The following is a 17,548-nucleotide window of genomic DNA, read 5'->3' as shown; positions in this document are numbered from 1 at the left end:
GAAGCAACTGACTACGGCGGCGGTCAGACCTGCGACGCCGCAGAGGGTACTAACAATCCCGGGCTCCGGACAGGCCGCCATTGGAATATGAACATGGCAACGTTTAACGCTAGAACTTTATCTAGTGAGGCGAGTCTAGCAGTGCTATTGGAGGAATTAGAGGGCAGTAAATGGGATACAATAAGGCTCAGTGAAGTTAGGAGGCCAAAAGAATCATACACAGTGCTAAAAAGCGGGCATGTCCTGTGCTACCGGGCCTAGCAAAGAGACGAGAACTAGGAGTCGGATTCCTGATTAATAAGAATATAGATGGTAAAATACAGGAATTCTATAGCATTAACGAGAGGGTAGCAGGTCTTGTAGTGAAACTTAATAAGAGGTACAAAATGAAGGTTGTACAGGTCCACGCCCCTACATCCAGTCATGACGACCAGGAAGTCGAAAACTTCTATACCCGCCGTGGTTGCTCAGTGGCTATGGTGTTGGGCTGCTGAGCACGAGGTCGCGGGATCGAATCCCGGCCACGGCGGCCGCATTTCGATGGGGGCGAAATGCGAAAACACCCGTGTGCTTAGATTTAGGTGCACGTTAAAGAACCCCAGGTGGTCAAAATTTCCGGAGTCCTCCACTACGGCGTGCCTCATAATCAGAAACTGGTTTTGGCACGTAAAACCCCAAATATTATTATTATTATTAAAACTTCTATGAAGACGTGGAATGGATAAAGTCAAAACAAAATACACTAAACTGACGGGCGACGTCAATGCCAAGGTAGGGACGAAGCAGGCTGGAGAAAAAGCAGTGGGGTAATATGGCGTAGGCACGTGGAATAGCAGGGGATAGTTATTAGTACAGTTTGCGAACAGAATAATATGCGGATAATGAAAGATAGCCGAAAGTGGACGTGGAGGAGCCCGAACGGCGAGACTAGGAATACAAACTATTCACTAAGGTTCTCGCAAATATATTCATAAACACCTTAGACTTCCGTCAACCAAAGGACCAGGCAGGATTCCGTAAGGGCTACTCAACAATAGACCATATTCACACTATTAATCAGGTGATAAAGAAAGGTATTATAATAAAAGAATGCAATATAATAGAAATGTAATATAATAATAATAATAGAAATAATAATAGTAGAAATGTATTATAATAGAAGAAATGTAATATAATATAAAGAAATATAACCAACCCTTATATATAGCTCTCATTGATTACGGCAATGCGTTTGATTCTGTCGAATCTTCAGCAGTCATGGATGCATTACAGAATCAGGGGGCAGACGAGCCGTATGTAAAAATACTGAAAGATATCTATAGCGGCTCCACAGCCACCGTCGTCTTCCATAAAGAAAGCAACAAGATCCCAATAAAGAAAGGCGTCAGGCAGGGAGATACGATCTCACCAATGCTATATACAGCATGTTTACAGGAGGTATTCAGAGACCTGGATTGGGATAAATTGGGGATAAAAGTTAATGGAGAATACCATAGCAACTTGCGATTCGCTGATTATATTGCCTTGCTTAGTAACTCAGGTGAGCAATTGCAATGCATGCTCACCGACCTGGAGAGACAAAGCAGAAGAGTGGGTCTAAAAATTAATCTGCAGAAAAGTAAAGTAATGTTTAACAGTCTCGGAAGTGAACAGCAATTTACAATAGGTAGCGAGGCACTGGAAGGGGTAAAGCAATACATCTACTTAGGGGAGGTAGTGACGGCGGATCCGAATCGTGAGACGGAAATAATCAGAAGAATGGGCTGGGGTGCGTGTGGCAGGTATTCTCAGATCATGAACAGCAGGTTGCCATTATCCCTCAAGAGAAAAGTGTATAATAGCTGTGTCTTACCAGTACTGGCCTACGCGCAGAAACTTGGAGGCTTACGAAAAGGGTTCTACTTAAATTGAGGACGACGCAACGAGCTATGGAAAGAATAATGATAGGTGTAACGTTAAGGGATAAGAAAACAGCCGATTGGGTGAGGGAACAAACGCGAGTTAATGACATCTTAGTTGAAATCAAGAAAAAGAAATGGGCCTGCGCAGGACATGTAATCATGGGGGAAGATCACTAATGGTCATTAAAGGTTACGGACTGAATTCGAAGGGAAGGAAAGCGTAGCAGGGGGCGGCAGAAAGTTAGGTGGGTGGATGAGATTAAGAAGTTTGCAGGGACGACATGGCCACAATTAGTTTGTTGGAGAAGTATGGGAGAGGCCTTTGCCCTGCAGTGGGCGTAACCAGGCTGCTGCTGCTGCTGCTGCTGCTGATGATGATGATGATGATGATCGGCAAACCGAAGGTTGCTGAGGTACTCGCCGTCGATCCTTACTCCTAAACCTTCCCAGTCTCATAGCTTGAATTCTTCTTCCAAGCACACTGTGAATAACAAAATAAAGATTGTGTCACCTTGTCCGACCCCTTTCTTTATATGTATCTTCCTACTTTTTATGCGTAGAATTAAGGCGTCATTGTTCAAACCAGCCTAAAGTGGCTAGAAGCAGGATGCTGGGTGGTTGCTGACAACTCATAACTCATTCGGTTGTAAACCAGGTTAAGCAAAGCTTTGCTCTGCATATCCAGGGTTGAGTGAGCTGAACCGCAGCTAATTTTTCTCGTCCGGCGGCCTTCCTCCTGGCTATTCTTTTGCACAATTCGTAGTTGTCGAGCAAAATCCAAACGAACCTAGGATATGTGGCGAAACGATTCAGCACTTTCTGACTGCAGGAGTCACGCTGAAAGAAATTTCGATATCACGCTACCATTGTCGTCATACCATTACCAGCCGTTCTTGTTCCTATGTGTATGTCTACGTGTATTTCAGCAATGAAGGAAATCATAATGTAGGAACCGGGCTAGAAGCTGTCCCGGTCTTCAAAAAAGTTTGAAGCTCTGAGACCCGTAGGTATATCCTCCACCTCTAAAATGGCGCGACTCTTTTGCTGGTATTGTACATGACAACGAATATTACTTCTAATCATTATCAATTAGACATTGTGAAATCTTTAGCGCTATCTTTCCTGATAGGATCAGCAAATTTCAGCAGTTGTTCTTATCCTGCGATCATTTCTTGCTGCAGTAGCAGGCTGCCGCGGCAGACGCCCTTACCTCTTGAAGTACTTCTACAGCGAAGTGGTGTATGGCTACCCTCGCGAAAATCGTGGCGGCGAATAGAAAACGCCTTGCAGCAAGGCCAACTTTTCCGCCAATTGTCTGTAGCTCTCAATATAATGTAGTATCTTGGAAAAAATCATATTTAAACTGGCCCCTAAGATGACTCTATCATTACGCCGAGTTTTGTTTACTGGTCACAATTGGTTAGTTCACAGGGAAGTGGCAAGCATTACAGAATTGCTATCTGCTGTCATCTACGGACATCTAAGTCATGCTGTCATGGGCATCTACGGAGGCAGTATGGCTGCAGAAAACGGCTGTTACTGCTTTTTTTATGGAAATTATACCAAAACAAGTAATATGACAATTATCCGGTAAAACGAGTCTAGCATTATGTGGAGTTTCATTTACTTTTCGTAATGACGTAGTTCACAGTGAAGTTGTAAATATTTGTGCTGGAATGTATTTCACTGCGGCTGAAAGCACGCTCCCGCAGGGCGCGCCGAGTCATTGCGCCTGACGCATGTATGGAACCACGTGTCACTGACGTCACGCTGGTTCTACTTAAACGGCTGTGGAAATAAAGACGGGGCTCTTTCCCCTTGCTGGCGTTTTGGACTACAGTCGTCTTCTGTCTGTCGTCGATCATGCACTGATAGCGGCGGCGCCGATACGACAATATTGGGCAATTCGGATATGCTGTCAATGCATGGACTGCTACGGGAGGAAAACGGGCAGCGCCATGTTTTTGTACTATAATAAAGCTCTAGTCAATCCAAGCTTTATTCGGCTGATGCTCAATCACAAATGGCAAAAAAACGTGTCTTATTTCGTGCACTCTTTTGGACTGCGAGCCGGCCAACGCATATCATCGCTTGCCTCAAGGCTTGGTTTACCGTTCACTTGTGCGTAAACGGCGCTCCGTCGCAGCTGCGCCGACAACACCTGCGTCATTAGAGTGCCACCGTAACAGCCCTTCGTCTGTAGCTGTGTATATATGACTTTATGCATGGAGTAGTGCGCGCGTCATATGTCGTAATGTTTCGCATAAGTGACACATACATAAATATATGCATAGTTACATATCAACAAAAGTCTGTATCAACATTTATTATACCACCTGAGCAGCTTCGCTGGTCAACCACATTCACCGGTTTGAGTGGCTCCTCAATTTTTTAAATATACACGCAGCGCCATCTTTGCGCGCCAGAGCATTGTCGGCTGCGGCCACTCAAATGCGTGCGCCAACGCTACCACATGCGGTTTCTGTGGCTACTCAAAAGCTTGCCTAAATTTCAACAAGTAGGTAGTGACGGCTCAGTGGTTGGCACTCCGACATCCCAATTTTATAGCGCCCAAAAGGACCACTTCTATGTCCACTGGCGGTGATGGTTAGAACTTGTTATCTGGCTATTTACTAAAAGTGCAACTGGAGACAAGGCAGCGCACTCATGACTGCAGTGTGGCATACGGCCACAATCACAGAAGCATACACAGGAAACGATTTTCAGGCACTTTGTTGCAAGTGCAAGAAAATCTGATCTATGGGTTTTCGGTATGTATTTCTATGCCTTAAAAGGCGCAAACACATTTTTCTCTAATGTACCATATATATGAAATCTCCTTCTCAGATGAGCTACTTCGCACATCCTGTATTACCACCATCAAATTGTTATGGGCTAAGGACTAAGCAATAGCATACATCCGGTTTACCAAAATCAATTTATCGATAACGTAGAATTCTTTTTGCACAAGCTTCGAAATTCGGCAGGTATGCCACCGTTTTAAACAGGTCATTTTCTGAGCAGCACGGTGTATGGTGTTGATGCGTACGTCAATAAAAAAGAGTATAGATGAGACTTCTAATTCTTCTTAAGTGTTAAATATGATCATATCATTCGGCGTATTTGGATTTGTGTTTGTATTTTGTTTGCTGGTAGAGCAGGTATTGTTTTCAACTTTTGCATATGCTGCTACTTTTGTGGTCCAAATGACGTAGCCTCGTATTTAATTTAACCACTGAGTTTACGGTGGATCTTAATATTAAGAAATACATTGTATAGTCTCGCGTCTTAGTGGCCTGTAAATCATTCAAGCCCTAGGTGACTCCGCGAAAAACAAGTCACAATAGCTGACATCACTACTATTTTGTAGAGAGGAACCGAATAAATGTTACCGTTGCGAATATTGCTTGCAATTACTATTCTGGAAAGGACAGGAAAAATTCCTACTTTTGATATTGTGCTAGCTTATTATTGTGCGTTGAGAAATTTGCAATGAAATAATACTGAGCTTTGAAGAATCCTTTCATACACTTTTTTTCAGTTTGTAGGGACGAAATTACCCATATGGACGTACCTTACCACAGATAGCAGACAATGTTTATGTCAAGTGGACTTAATACAATCTATGAAAGAAAAAGAAATTATATTCACTTACTACTTTCTTGACAAGCACCAAAAAAGGTACTGTGAAATTGCACAACAGTTTAAATCACATATCTGACATGTATGTACATCTTTTACAGGAAACACCAAAAATTGGTTGGAGTTTTCGATAAAAAGGATGTCATGTATGTCCGCGTTTACGGTAATGAAAAAAATATTCCTTTTTATCAAGAGCACAGCGAATCTGTTATATTTGCACTGTATTTGCACATTAGGTCACTTTAATTGCATATATTCTAGATGGAAAATGGGGCCGACTATTTTAAGGCCACGATGCACTCGGTGTCACACAATATGCGTGCGCAATTCTTCAAACTGGGGAAGCTGAAATAATTAAATTATTTCCTCATGGTAAGTTTTCCCGCACGCATGGACACTTACATATATTTTAATTTAGTAATAGGAAAAGCAAATCTGAAATAGAAAAAATTGCCCTCGAAACAACATAGTCACGCAATTGATCCCTATGGAATACTTGAACCATACAAGGGGTTCTTAACTGTTCCCAGAGATAAAAGAAATATGCTGCCAACTTTACAGAATAATCAGCTCAGAACAAGTTCGTCCAGAAAAGCAAAAGTGAAGAGCCGAAGAGCGCTAAAGGCCCATCTTGTGATAAGGCTCATGTATGAGTGACGTTACTTCATGGGCCTCCTCTTGGGGCGTTTCTCTAAAGCAGTGTATTATTTCGAAGCAAGAAAATTGGTTTGACACGATAGCACGGCAGCAGAGGTAGGACGATGACAACAACTATAGGATGGCGATTACAGCATTTTGAAATCTTCTTTTTTCTTTGGCAAAGCAATGTTACAGCCTGTTTAACATAAAACTGAGTTCGCTCTACCACCATGGTCAATCCCGATGGTGGTACATAGTCGCACGGCGTCTTGGTAGCGCTACCTACTACTACAAGTAGACTGGAGAATGGAGGCAGATCAGGAAGCTGGAGCTTTCAGCATAGTACGAAGTCATAAAACATAAGATTGGACAAGACCACAATGAAAAAAAGAAAATCTGCCGCACTTCTACTATTCGTGCACTGCATCTGCAGTGCAAAGTCTGTGAGGTCATGTAAAGTAGCAGACGTACATGCGCCCTGGATCTTATTACTTGACAAGGCGCGTGCTCCACAGCATGTTTGGTACGTTCGTGCCGTTGTGACCCGTTGTGTTGAAGAATGAGTGAGCATTCTTCGGCAAGCAGCAGTGGTGGCTTGCATAGTTCACGGAATCGCGTCGAAATGTGCGACTTCATTGTTTACATGTTAGTCAAAATTGTTTGCAATATTGTGTTGTATTGATTTTTTCACCGCCAGTGTTGCTGCTGCTGCTGCTTTGACAGTCGTCAAATGTATATTTGACTGCAGAAGTTTGTTTGTATTGTCACCCCGTGGTTAGTTATGATGATGTCGCCATGAATTATGTTGATTGCAGCAGTGACTTTCATGTCGCAAAATGTAGCGGCATCACTGCTGGGTCCTTTATTATGATGAAAGATGGCACGAAAAAGTCACGTAGCGGTCCCACATGTAAACTTGCCCTAGGGAACACTACCAGTGCGCCAATCGGACTCATAAAACTGAATTTGCTGAAAAAAAAAACTTTCGCAGATGCAATCCGTATAAGCGTCCATTTACGTGCGTAGTGCGTTTCCCGCACGGCATAGGACAGTTCGCCATTAAAGGGCCCACATGCACACATTCGTTGGGAATCAACCTGCACAGAGCGCAATGCCACTGCATTTTTCAAGCAAAACTTGTATTGCCTCACTAACCTCGGCGCAGGTGTCGTTGTAGCAAAATGCCGAAGCCGTGCGAAAACTTTTCTCAGGCTGCGGATTCAAACCACCGGTCTCCGGGCTGCACATGTGTCTGCTAATTTCATATCACAATCGATGCTTCGGCTTTCAGGTGAAACTTCGTCTTTTTCTTTCTTTCCTTTGCGCGTCTGGTGCCGCCACTGCCGCGGATGCGCGGACGTGAGCGACATCTGGCGGTGCTTCAAGGTGGCTTCCTGAAATCTACGCTACGCGGGGGCCTCGCACACAGCTGGCTTAGAGGGCCCACGCCATCGTCCGTATCTTTCACCGAGAGTAGCTTGCTGGTGAGGGGATAATGTCGCATGGTGGAAGGAGACATGGATTCGCTTATTTTACGTATTTGCACAACTGGCTCCAGATATAGGAGCACACTCCATGTCGGATGACATTATATGACTGATCGCTGCATATCTTAGCGTCGGTTTCACTAAGTAACTTTAACAGGGCATCTCATCACTGTGTCACGACCAATCATGATGGTCGAGCTGTTTGCAAACTCACACCCACAGTAGCGCCACCTCGCTATATTCCGCCTCCAATGTCGTACCTTCGAACCCGTCTAGGAAGTAATGAAGAGAAAATCTGGAAATGATGCACGCTGTTTTCCACGGAACTCCTCGGCACTGGCTCACCGCTTCCCGTGTCGGTGAGCTCTCAGACTGGCCTTGACGGCCGTTACCTCTTCCACAGAGTGGAGCGGCTGCTGTCGCCTCGAAGGAAGCATTCTTGTTCGCTCGTCAAAATTGGCGTCGAGCCGCGTCGCCGTGCCTGCCGGCGCTGGGTAAGGGGCTTCCTGGTGGGAAGTAGTCAAAGAATGTGCATTGCCCTTTTGGGATGCAACAGCAGAGTTGGATTCTGCGTCACTGTCGCTCCGCAAGCTGTTGTTTCTATGTAAAATTTAAATAAAGCTCGTCATACGGAACAGTTGCGAGTAGTGTTTGAAAAATGTACCCTTGCAACGAACAGGAAATTGAGGGCCAGCTGCCAAGATCAACAGTAGCACCATCGGCACGGTTGGCCAAGCAACGGCCATTTGCAGCATCAACTTCAGCTAACGCCATAAACTACGCTGCGCGCTTCAGAATTAAAAGGTTGCCGCTTACACCTCCTGTCGCTAAGGCAACCTGATATTGCTGCATTTGCTCTCTAGGCACGAAAGTTGGTATGCGGTGGGCCTTTGCAATTAACGATTTTCAATATGCTTTGGTTGGACCAGAGCACTCAAGCAGAACATGTGCAGAAACTTCACTAATAATAGTTGAACCAGGAGTACTTTGACAAATTCGATAGGCTGCGTGTACTGCTATATGTGGTCGTGCTCTGTAAGTCTTCTCCCCACAATAATGTCTTATTGATCTAAACGTACGTTCTGCTTCGCCTTGAGGCAACATTTCCATTGGGTATTTCATCCTCAAATTGCCTCGACCAGTGAACATTCGCACGGTGCTGTTTTCTGTGCAAAGAGAGAGGGGCGTCACGTCCATATTTACTCAATGGCTATCCTAAACAATGACAAGTGCATTTAGAATCACTCGCACGCGCTGGCACTCTTAGCGCCATAGATTCTTGCGCGTCTTCTGCCCCATTCAACGGCATGGGGTACTCTGAGGAGGTTTGCGGTGAAAGAAGCCCATTCTGTATTTCTTACGTGACAGACAAGTAAATAGGCATGCAAAGACTGAAACGGGCTCTAAACGGCTTACTGGCTGGCATTATCCGCTTTAAGCTAAGAGGCAGATTGACCTTAGGCATAGACCACCCAAAACTGGATAGAAGAGCGACACAGAAGACACAGCTACATACGATTGGGCTTGCTCTACCAAGAAACCAAAAGATGCCCGAAAAGCCACATCATAGAACATATACATGGTGCTACTATGTCATGCCAACAGTACCTTCATTACGTCACACCAACAAGCCCAGCTTGCAACTCTTCTGAACAACATAGTAGCGGTGGCGTTGGTCGACAGTGTGGTGGACAGACGTTGAATGGCATGCGTAAGCCTTCATCCGGATGTATTTTAATTTTTTTAGCTTCTCTTTGTGTTGCACTGCTAAGTACGAGGTCGTGGGATAGAATGATGGCAACGGCGCCCGCATTTCGATGTTGACGAAATTCGAAAACGCCCGTGTACTTAGATTTATGTAGACATTAAAAAACCCCAGGCGGTCCAAACTTCCGGAGTCCCCCACTACGGCGTGGCTCATAATCTGAAAGTAGTTTTGCCGTGTAATGCGCCTTATTTAATTAAATTTAGCTTGTTTTTCAGCTAACGTTAGCCAAGCATGTCAACGAAATGTTTTTGCAGAGCATGGTGCAACAATAGTGGCGGCCATAATAAGGAATGGAGTGAATTTATTGGCCAAGTTCACAGACCACTGCTGCAAGTCTCCGTACGTGTTATTGGTACTACGAGATATGCGGCTTTCTTTGAAGATACAGAAATTTTGTCATCCGCCCGCGCTATATCACTAACCTTCAAAGAAAGTGCTCCAGCCTCGGAACGTCGGAAAGAGTGAGCACCCCTCGTTAAACAATGACAAAGGAAATACCGCCGGGTTCTGTCACAGTAAGTTTCGCGCACAGTATCAACACACATCTACCCCAACTGGCACGAAAACTTACGCCTACTCTATCGCCAATGACTCAATGAGTGCTCAATATACGCACCATATGTGCACATTAAATCACGCACTACACCGGTAGAGCACGAATAGTGGGAGCTGAATGTTTCGTGACGGTACACAAGAGTGCGCGAGTTACTAGCGATAACCCAAGTTTTTCACAAGGTGTTCCAACGTACAAGCAAGCAATGAACGACAATGTTATGGGCATCTTTAAGGAGTGTGCAACAGAAGTCGGTGGTAACTCCTTCAGACAGGATACCAGTAAGCTATCGTAGGAGACGAAAGAGCAGATCAAGAAACGCCAATGTATGAAAGCCTGTAACCCTACAGCTAGAATAGAAGTGGGAGAACTTTCCATGTTAATCAACAAGCGTAAGACAGCTGACATAAGGAAGCATAATATGGTCAGAATTGAACAAGTTCTCAGGAACGGAGGAAGCCTAAAAGCAGTGAAGAGAAAACTAGGAATAGGCAAGAATCAGCTGTATGCGCTAAGAGACAAAGCCGGCAATATCATTACTAATATGGATGAGATAGTTCAAGTGGCTGAGGGGTTCTATAGAGATTTATCCAGCACCAGTGGCACCCACGACTATAATGGAAGAGACAATAGTCTAGAGGAATTTGAAATCCCACAAGTAACGCGGGAAGAAGTAAAGAAAGCCTTGGGCGCAATGCAAAGGGGAAGGCTGCTAGGGAGGACCAGGTAACAGCAGATTTGTTGAAGGATGGTGGGCCCTCAGTCCCCAGCAGCTGCGAAGCAACTGACCACGGCGGCGGTCAGACCTGCGACGCAGCAGAGGGTGCTAAGAATCGCTGGCTCCGGACAGGCCGCCATTGGAATATGAACCTGGCAACGTTTAACGCTAGAACGTTATCTAGTGAGGCGAGTCTAGCAGTGCTATTGGAGGAATTAGAGGGCAGTAAATGGGATATAATAGGGCTCAGTGAAGTTAGGAGGCCGAAAGAAGCATACACAGTGCTAAATAGCGGGCACGTCCTGTGCTACCGGGGCTTAGCGGATAGAAGAGAACTAGGAGTCGGATTCCTGATTAATAAGAATATAGCTGGTAACATACAGGAATTCTATAGCATTAACGAGAGGGTGGCAGGTCTTGTTGTGAAACTTAACAAGAGGTACAAAATGAAGATTGTACAGGTCTATGCCCCTACATCCAGTCACGATGACCAGGAAGTCGAAAGCTTCTATGAAGACGTGCAATCGGCGGTGGGGAGAGTGAAAACTAAATACACTATACTAATGGGCGACTTTAATGCCAAGGTAGGCAAGAAGCAGGCTGGAGACAAGGCAGTGGGGGAATATGGCATAGGCACTAGGAATAGCAGGGGAGAGTTATTAGTAGAGTTTGCGGAACAGAATAATATGAGGATAATGAATACCTTCTTCCGCAAGCGGGATAGCCGAAAGTGGACGTGGAGGAGCCCGAACGGCGAGACTAGAAATGAAATAGACTTCATACTCTGCGCTAACCCTGGCATCATACAAGATGTGGACGTGCTCGGCAAGGTGCGCAGCAGTGACCACAGGATGGTAAGAACTCGAATTAGCCTAGACCTGAGGAGGGAACGGGAGAAACTGGTACATAAGGAGCCAATCAATGAGTTAGCGGTACGAGGGAAAATAGAGGAATTCCAGATCAAGTTACAGAACAGGTATTCAGCTTTGACTCAGGAAGAGGACCTTAGTGTTGAAGCAATGAACGACAATCTTGTGGGCATCATTAAGGAGTGTGCAATGGAAGTCGGTGGTAACTCCGTTAGGCAGGATACCAGCAAACTATCGCAGGAGACGAAAGATCTGATCAAGAAACGCCAATGTATGAAAGCATCTAACCCTACAGCTAGAATAGAACTGGCAGAACTTTCGAAGTTAATCAACAAGCGTAAGACAGCTGACATAAGGAAGTATAATATGGATAGAATTGAACATGCTCTCAGGAGCGGAGGAAGCCTAAAAACAGTGAAGAAGAAACTAGGAATTGGCAAGAATCAGATGTATGCGTTAAGAGACAAAGCCGGCAATATCATTACTAATATGGATGAGATAGTTCAAGTGGCTGAGGAGTTCTATGGAGATTTATACAGTACCAGTGGCACGCACGACGATAATGGAAGACAAAATAGTCTAGAGGAATTCGAAATCCCGAAGGTAACAGCGGAAGAAGTAAAGAAAGCCTTAGGAGATATGCAAAGGGGGAAGGCAGCTGGGGAGGATCAGGTAACAGCAGATTTGTTGAAGGATGGTGGACAGATTGTTCTAGAGAAGCTGGCCACCCTATATACGCAATGCCTCATGACCTCGAGCGTACCGGAATCTTGGAAGAACTCTAACATAATCCTAATCCATAAGAAAGGGGACGCCAAAGACTTGAAAAATTATAGCCCGATCAGCTTACTGTCCGTTGCCTACAAAGTATTTACTAAGGTAATTGCAAATAGAATCAGGAACACCTTAGACTTCTGTCAACCAAAAGACCAGGCAGGATTCCGTAAAGGCTACTCAACAATAGACCATATTCACACTATCAATCAAGTGATTGAGAAATGTGCAGAATATAAGCAACCATTGTATATAGCTTTCATTGATTACGAGAAAGCGTTTGATTCAGTCGAAACCTCAGCAGTCATGGAGGCATTACGGAATCAGGGTGTAGATGAGCCATATGTAAAAATACTGGAAGATATCTATAGCGGCTCCACAGCCACCGTAGTCCTCCATAAAGCAAGCAACAAAATCCCAATAAAGAAAGGCGTCAGGCAGGGAGATACGATATCTCCAATGCTATTCAAAGCGTGTTTACAGGAGGTATTCAGAGACCTGCATTGGGAAGAATTGGGGATAAAAGTTAATGGAGAATACCTTAGTAACTTGCGATTCGCTGATGATATTGCCTTGCTTAGTAACTCAGGGGACCAATTGCAATGCATGCTCACTGACCTGGAGAGGCAAAGCAGAAGAGTGGGTCTAAAGATTGATATGCAGCAAACTAAAGTAATGCTTAACAGTCTCGGGAGAGAACAGCAATTTACAATAGGCAGCGAGGCACTGGAAGTCGTAAGGGAATACATCTACTTAGGGCAGGTAGTGACGGCGGATCCGGATCATGAGACGGAAATAATCAGAAGAATAAGAATGGGCTGGAGTGCGTTTGGCGGGCATTCCCAAATCATGAACAGCAGGTTGCCGGTATCCCTCAAGAGAAAAGTATATAATAGCTGTGTTTTACCAGTACTCACCTACGGGGCAGAAACCTGGAGGCTTACGAAAAGGGTTCTACTCAAATTGAGGACGACACAACGAGCTATGGAAAGAAGGATGATAGGTGTAACGTTAAGGGATAAGAAAAGAGCAGATTCGGTGAGGGAACAAACGCGAGTTAATGACATCTTAGTTGAAATCAAGAAAAAGAAATGGGCATGGGCAGGACATGTAATGAGGAGGGAAGATAACCGATGGTCATTAAGGGTTACGGACTGGATCCCAAGGGAAGGGAAGCGTAGCAGGGGGCGGCAGAAAGTCAGGTGGGCGGATGAGATTAAGAAGTTTGCAGGGACGGCATGGCCACAATTAGTACATGACCGGGGTTGTTGGAGAAGTATGGGAGATGCCTTTGCCCTGCAGTGGGCGTAACCAGGCTGATGATGATGATGATGATGATGATGATGATGATGGTGGGCAGATTGTTCTAGAAAAACTGGCCACCCTGTATACGCAATGCCTCTTGGCCTCGAGCATACCAGAATCTTGGAAGAACGCTAACATAATCCTAATCCATAAAGAAGTAACGCCAAAGACTTGAAAAATTATAGAACGATCAGCTTACTGTCCGTTGCCTACAAAGTATTTACTAAGGTAATCGCAAATAGGATCAGCAACACCTTAGACTTCTGTCAACCAATGTAGCAGGCAGGATTCCGTAAAGGCTACTCAACAATAGACCACATTCACACTATCAATCACGTGATAGAGAATTGTGCGGGATATAACTAAACCCTATATATAGCTTTCATTGATTACGAGAAAGCGTTTGATTCAGTCGAAATCTCAGCAGTCATGGAGACATTACGAAATCAGGGTGTAGACGAGCCCCACGTCAAAATACTGAAAGATGTTTATAGCGGCTCCGCAGCCACCGTAGTCCTCTATAAACAAAGCAACAAAATCCCAATAAAGAAGGGCATCAGGCAGGGAGATGCGATCTCTCCAATGCTAGTCACAGCGGGTTTACAGAAGGTATTTAGAGACCTGGTTTGGGAAAAATTGTGGATAAAAGTTAATGGAGAATACTTTATTAACTTGGGATTCGCTGAATATGTTGCCTTGCTTAGTAACTCAGGGGACAAATTGCAAAGCATGCTCACTGACCTGGAGAGGCAAAGCAGCAGGGTGGGTCTAAAAATTAATTTGCAGAAAACTAAAGCAATGTTTCACAGTCTCGGAAGACAACAGCAGTTTATGATAGGTATCGAAGCACTGGGAGTGATAAGGGAATACATCTACTTAGGACAGGTAGTGACTGCGGATCCGGACCATGAAACCGAAATAATCAGAAGATTTAGACTAGGCTAGAGTGCGTTTGGCAGGCATTCTCAGATCATTTACAGCCGGTTGCCATTATCCCGCAAAAGAAAAGTGTATAACAGCTGTGCCTTACCAGTACTCACGTACGGAGCAGAAACCTGGAGGCTTACGAAGAGGGTTCTACCTAAATTGAGGACGACGCAATGAGTTATGGAAAGAAGATTGATGGTTGTAACGTTAAGGGATAAGAAAAGAGCAGATTGCGTGAGGGAACAAACTGATTTAATGACATATTAGTGGAAATCAAGAAAAATAAATGGGCATGGGCAGGACATGTAATGAGGAGGGAAGATGAGCGATGGTAATTAAGGGTTACGGACTGAATTTCAAGGGAAAGGAAGCGTAGCAGAGGGCGGCAGAAAGTTAGGTGGGCGGATGAGAGTAAGAAGTTTGCAGGGCCAACATGGCCACCACTAGTACATGACCAGGGTAGTTGGAGAAGTGTGAGAGAGACCTTTGCCCTGCAGTGGGCGTAACCAGGCTGATGATAATGATGATGATGATTACAACGTACAAAATATGTACCTTTCAAGCCTTGCGCTTTGCAAGAACAAATCCAGCGGAACGGAGCACACCTGCGAGCGATTAGGCAGAAAATGATCAGACTGCGACTGCACCGAGAAAATTTACTTAGTAAGAGGTGTGACAAGCCGCTCCTTCAAAACATTTGCGAACATGACAACCAAGAGCAGAACACGCTAATCCTGATTCAATTCACACGCGGAAAATTCAAATAGCTTGGAATACACATTTAGCACCGGTTTTCGAGCAAGAACTGAAGGCACTGTTCGTGACGTTCGGACGTAGGTTAATCACCTTCCAAAGTGACTTTGCATGTTTTCTAAAGCCGTGGCTAAAGTTTCGTCTCGTTCAACCAGTCACCGCCTACGATATCTCTCGAAACATAAGTTTACTAAGCAAAACCATGGTCATACACCCCACTGTAAGCGCGGAGGCAACGGAAACAGTTGAGGCGACCAATGGACGCGTCACCACGTGGTCACACATGGCAGCGCCCACATGATTGCCGCGAAGAAAGTTTATATATAATTTTGCCTTGGCGAGCTCAATTCTATGTTGCTCTACAATCGTTTGCTATCGCGTCTATATACGTGGTAATATATAGTTTCAGCAGTGCCGTTTTTCCCCGCGATAAGTACGGTATGCGGTACCCCATACCGCTGCGTACTAACCTACGGCGATGACCGAAGACGTTTTAGTCGCATGTGTTGCTCGAAGCATATGATAACGTGATAATGATGACAGTGGCCAATATTCAGGTCATGCGAAATACAATAAATATGTGCTGAGGAAGGAATATTCATTTTGTCGAATACTACGAAGCTTTAGTTTGTCCATACACACATTATTGTTTACGAAAGTTTCGGGTTACGGCGAAACGTATACGCCAGTCACAATGCCGCTAGCCCCATCTTGTGATACATTGTCCTACAACACGTGAAAATATTTTTTCTTACATAAGTATTTTTGTTCAAGCAATATATAAAAAGAAGGACTGTTTGCTCTAAATTTCACCGCTAGCGACACTTTACACCAGCAGATAGGTGAAATATAGTTAATTACTGCAATGAAAATCCTGCGTCCCCCCTAAGTAAACTATGCGTCACTGCATGGCGCCACAAACTCGAAGTGTTTACTTTTTCGCCAGGTTGTATTTTCTGTTTTTCTTTGGAATATTTTTCGCTTTATAAATATATTTTTTGCTCACTTGGCCTCACTATAATACACGCCTGTTACCAGGGCTATAGCCACAAGTTCAGTTGAGTTCAGGTCAAGTTTACCTTCCGGTTAGAACGGTTGTCATACTTGCTGCCACTGCGTCGCGCCGCAGAAGGTGAATTGAAGTTAACTCGTGCCTTGCTCCTATCTGGGTGAAAAACTCCGACGAGACGCGAGCATGCACGGCGGGGACTCTGTGGCTGACACCATTTTCTCCTTATGTTCAGGCATGACGCGGCACGGCTCGCAGCACGTGGTGTGAGCCGAACCTTGCCGACTCCTTGCCTTCTATTATGCCGCACGTGAAGTCTTTCTGTGCAGTGAACTGCGATGATGCAGAGTCCTTGGCAGGCACGGTATTGCTGCACTTACCGTACAGTAACTTGGCACTGCTGAAACTCTCTAATATGACAGATTCGTGTTTTTTTTTGTGCAAAGACCGATGAAGTTCAAGAGTCACACACCATCCAATATATTTCAAGCTTCTCTGATGTATTGCAGATGCTTGATAGGTATCCCAACAGCAAGTGCAAATTATCAATATTGTGAATAAGCTTCCGGAGCAGTAGGGCTCTTGCACTTATTGGCCAAACATAAAGCTTCTTCTACATATTATTATAGCTCCTGCGCTTGTGTATTTTAGTCTGTTTAGCACTTTACGGCCAATTCTAATTCATTTGTGATGGCATCACTATTGTTCCGCTTTTTTAGCTTTACACCCCACTTGAAGAACGCAACAGCTTATTTCAGTCTGTCGTATTATTGGCCATTCTGTTGTCTGACGTCCTTAGTCTAAAGCGTGACATTCTGTAGTCGGACGTTCTGTAGTTCTTGTTCAATATTTAATTAAAAATTGACCGAGACCTCTTTAGAGGTAGGTAAATTTGCTAGCGCAAAAAAAACAAAGGTATCCGCCGAGGAGTCACACTTGCCTGCTAACGATACCGAACTCAGTATCTTACAACTACGCCATTGCGAACGTGCCTCTTGCGTACATTTTGGCCATGCCAATATTAAGAATATCTCCATTTACGCTTGTATTTGCATGTTATCAGCCAAGATGCGCTTTCACTCTGCCATGCCAACTGGCATCTCTCTAGAAGTGCGGAAGTGTTGTTATCACTGAGAAGTACATAGTGGTGTGGTATAACATCTAATTTGCTTTACTATATTCATAATAAATAAGAAATTTAGG

At 44.5% G+C, this 17,548-nt stretch overlaps 1 protein-coding gene across 5 annotated transcripts in view; it reads left to right on the top strand.

Annotated features, from left to right (window-relative positions):
• Positions 1-17,548, top strand: part of LOC142587575 (uncharacterized) — a 148,990-nt gene that overhangs the window by 22,520 nt on the left and 108,922 nt on the right. For 3 of the 5 annotated variants that reach the window (XM_075698689.1, XM_075698688.1, XM_075698687.1), the window contains exons 2-3: positions 5,443-5,582; positions 5,645-5,706. The exons of 1 other annotated variant lie outside the window; for it this stretch is intronic. In XM_075698689.1, coding sequence (XP_075554804.1) covers positions 5,443-5,582; positions 5,645-5,706 — 202 coding nt within the window. The remainder of the gene's footprint in view (positions 1-5,442; positions 5,583-5,644; positions 5,707-17,548) is intronic. One more of the 5 variants, XM_075698690.1, reaches the window with a different exon arrangement.

Source organism: Dermacentor variabilis, chromosome 7 (genome assembly GCF_050947875.1).
Source record: "Dermacentor variabilis isolate Ectoservices chromosome 7, ASM5094787v1, whole genome shotgun sequence".
In the NCBI taxonomy this organism is placed as follows: domain Eukaryota; kingdom Metazoa; phylum Arthropoda; class Arachnida; order Ixodida; family Ixodidae; genus Dermacentor; species Dermacentor variabilis.
The sequence above is the reverse complement of the archived record's forward strand: the minus strand, read 5'-3'. Positions and strand labels throughout refer to the sequence as shown.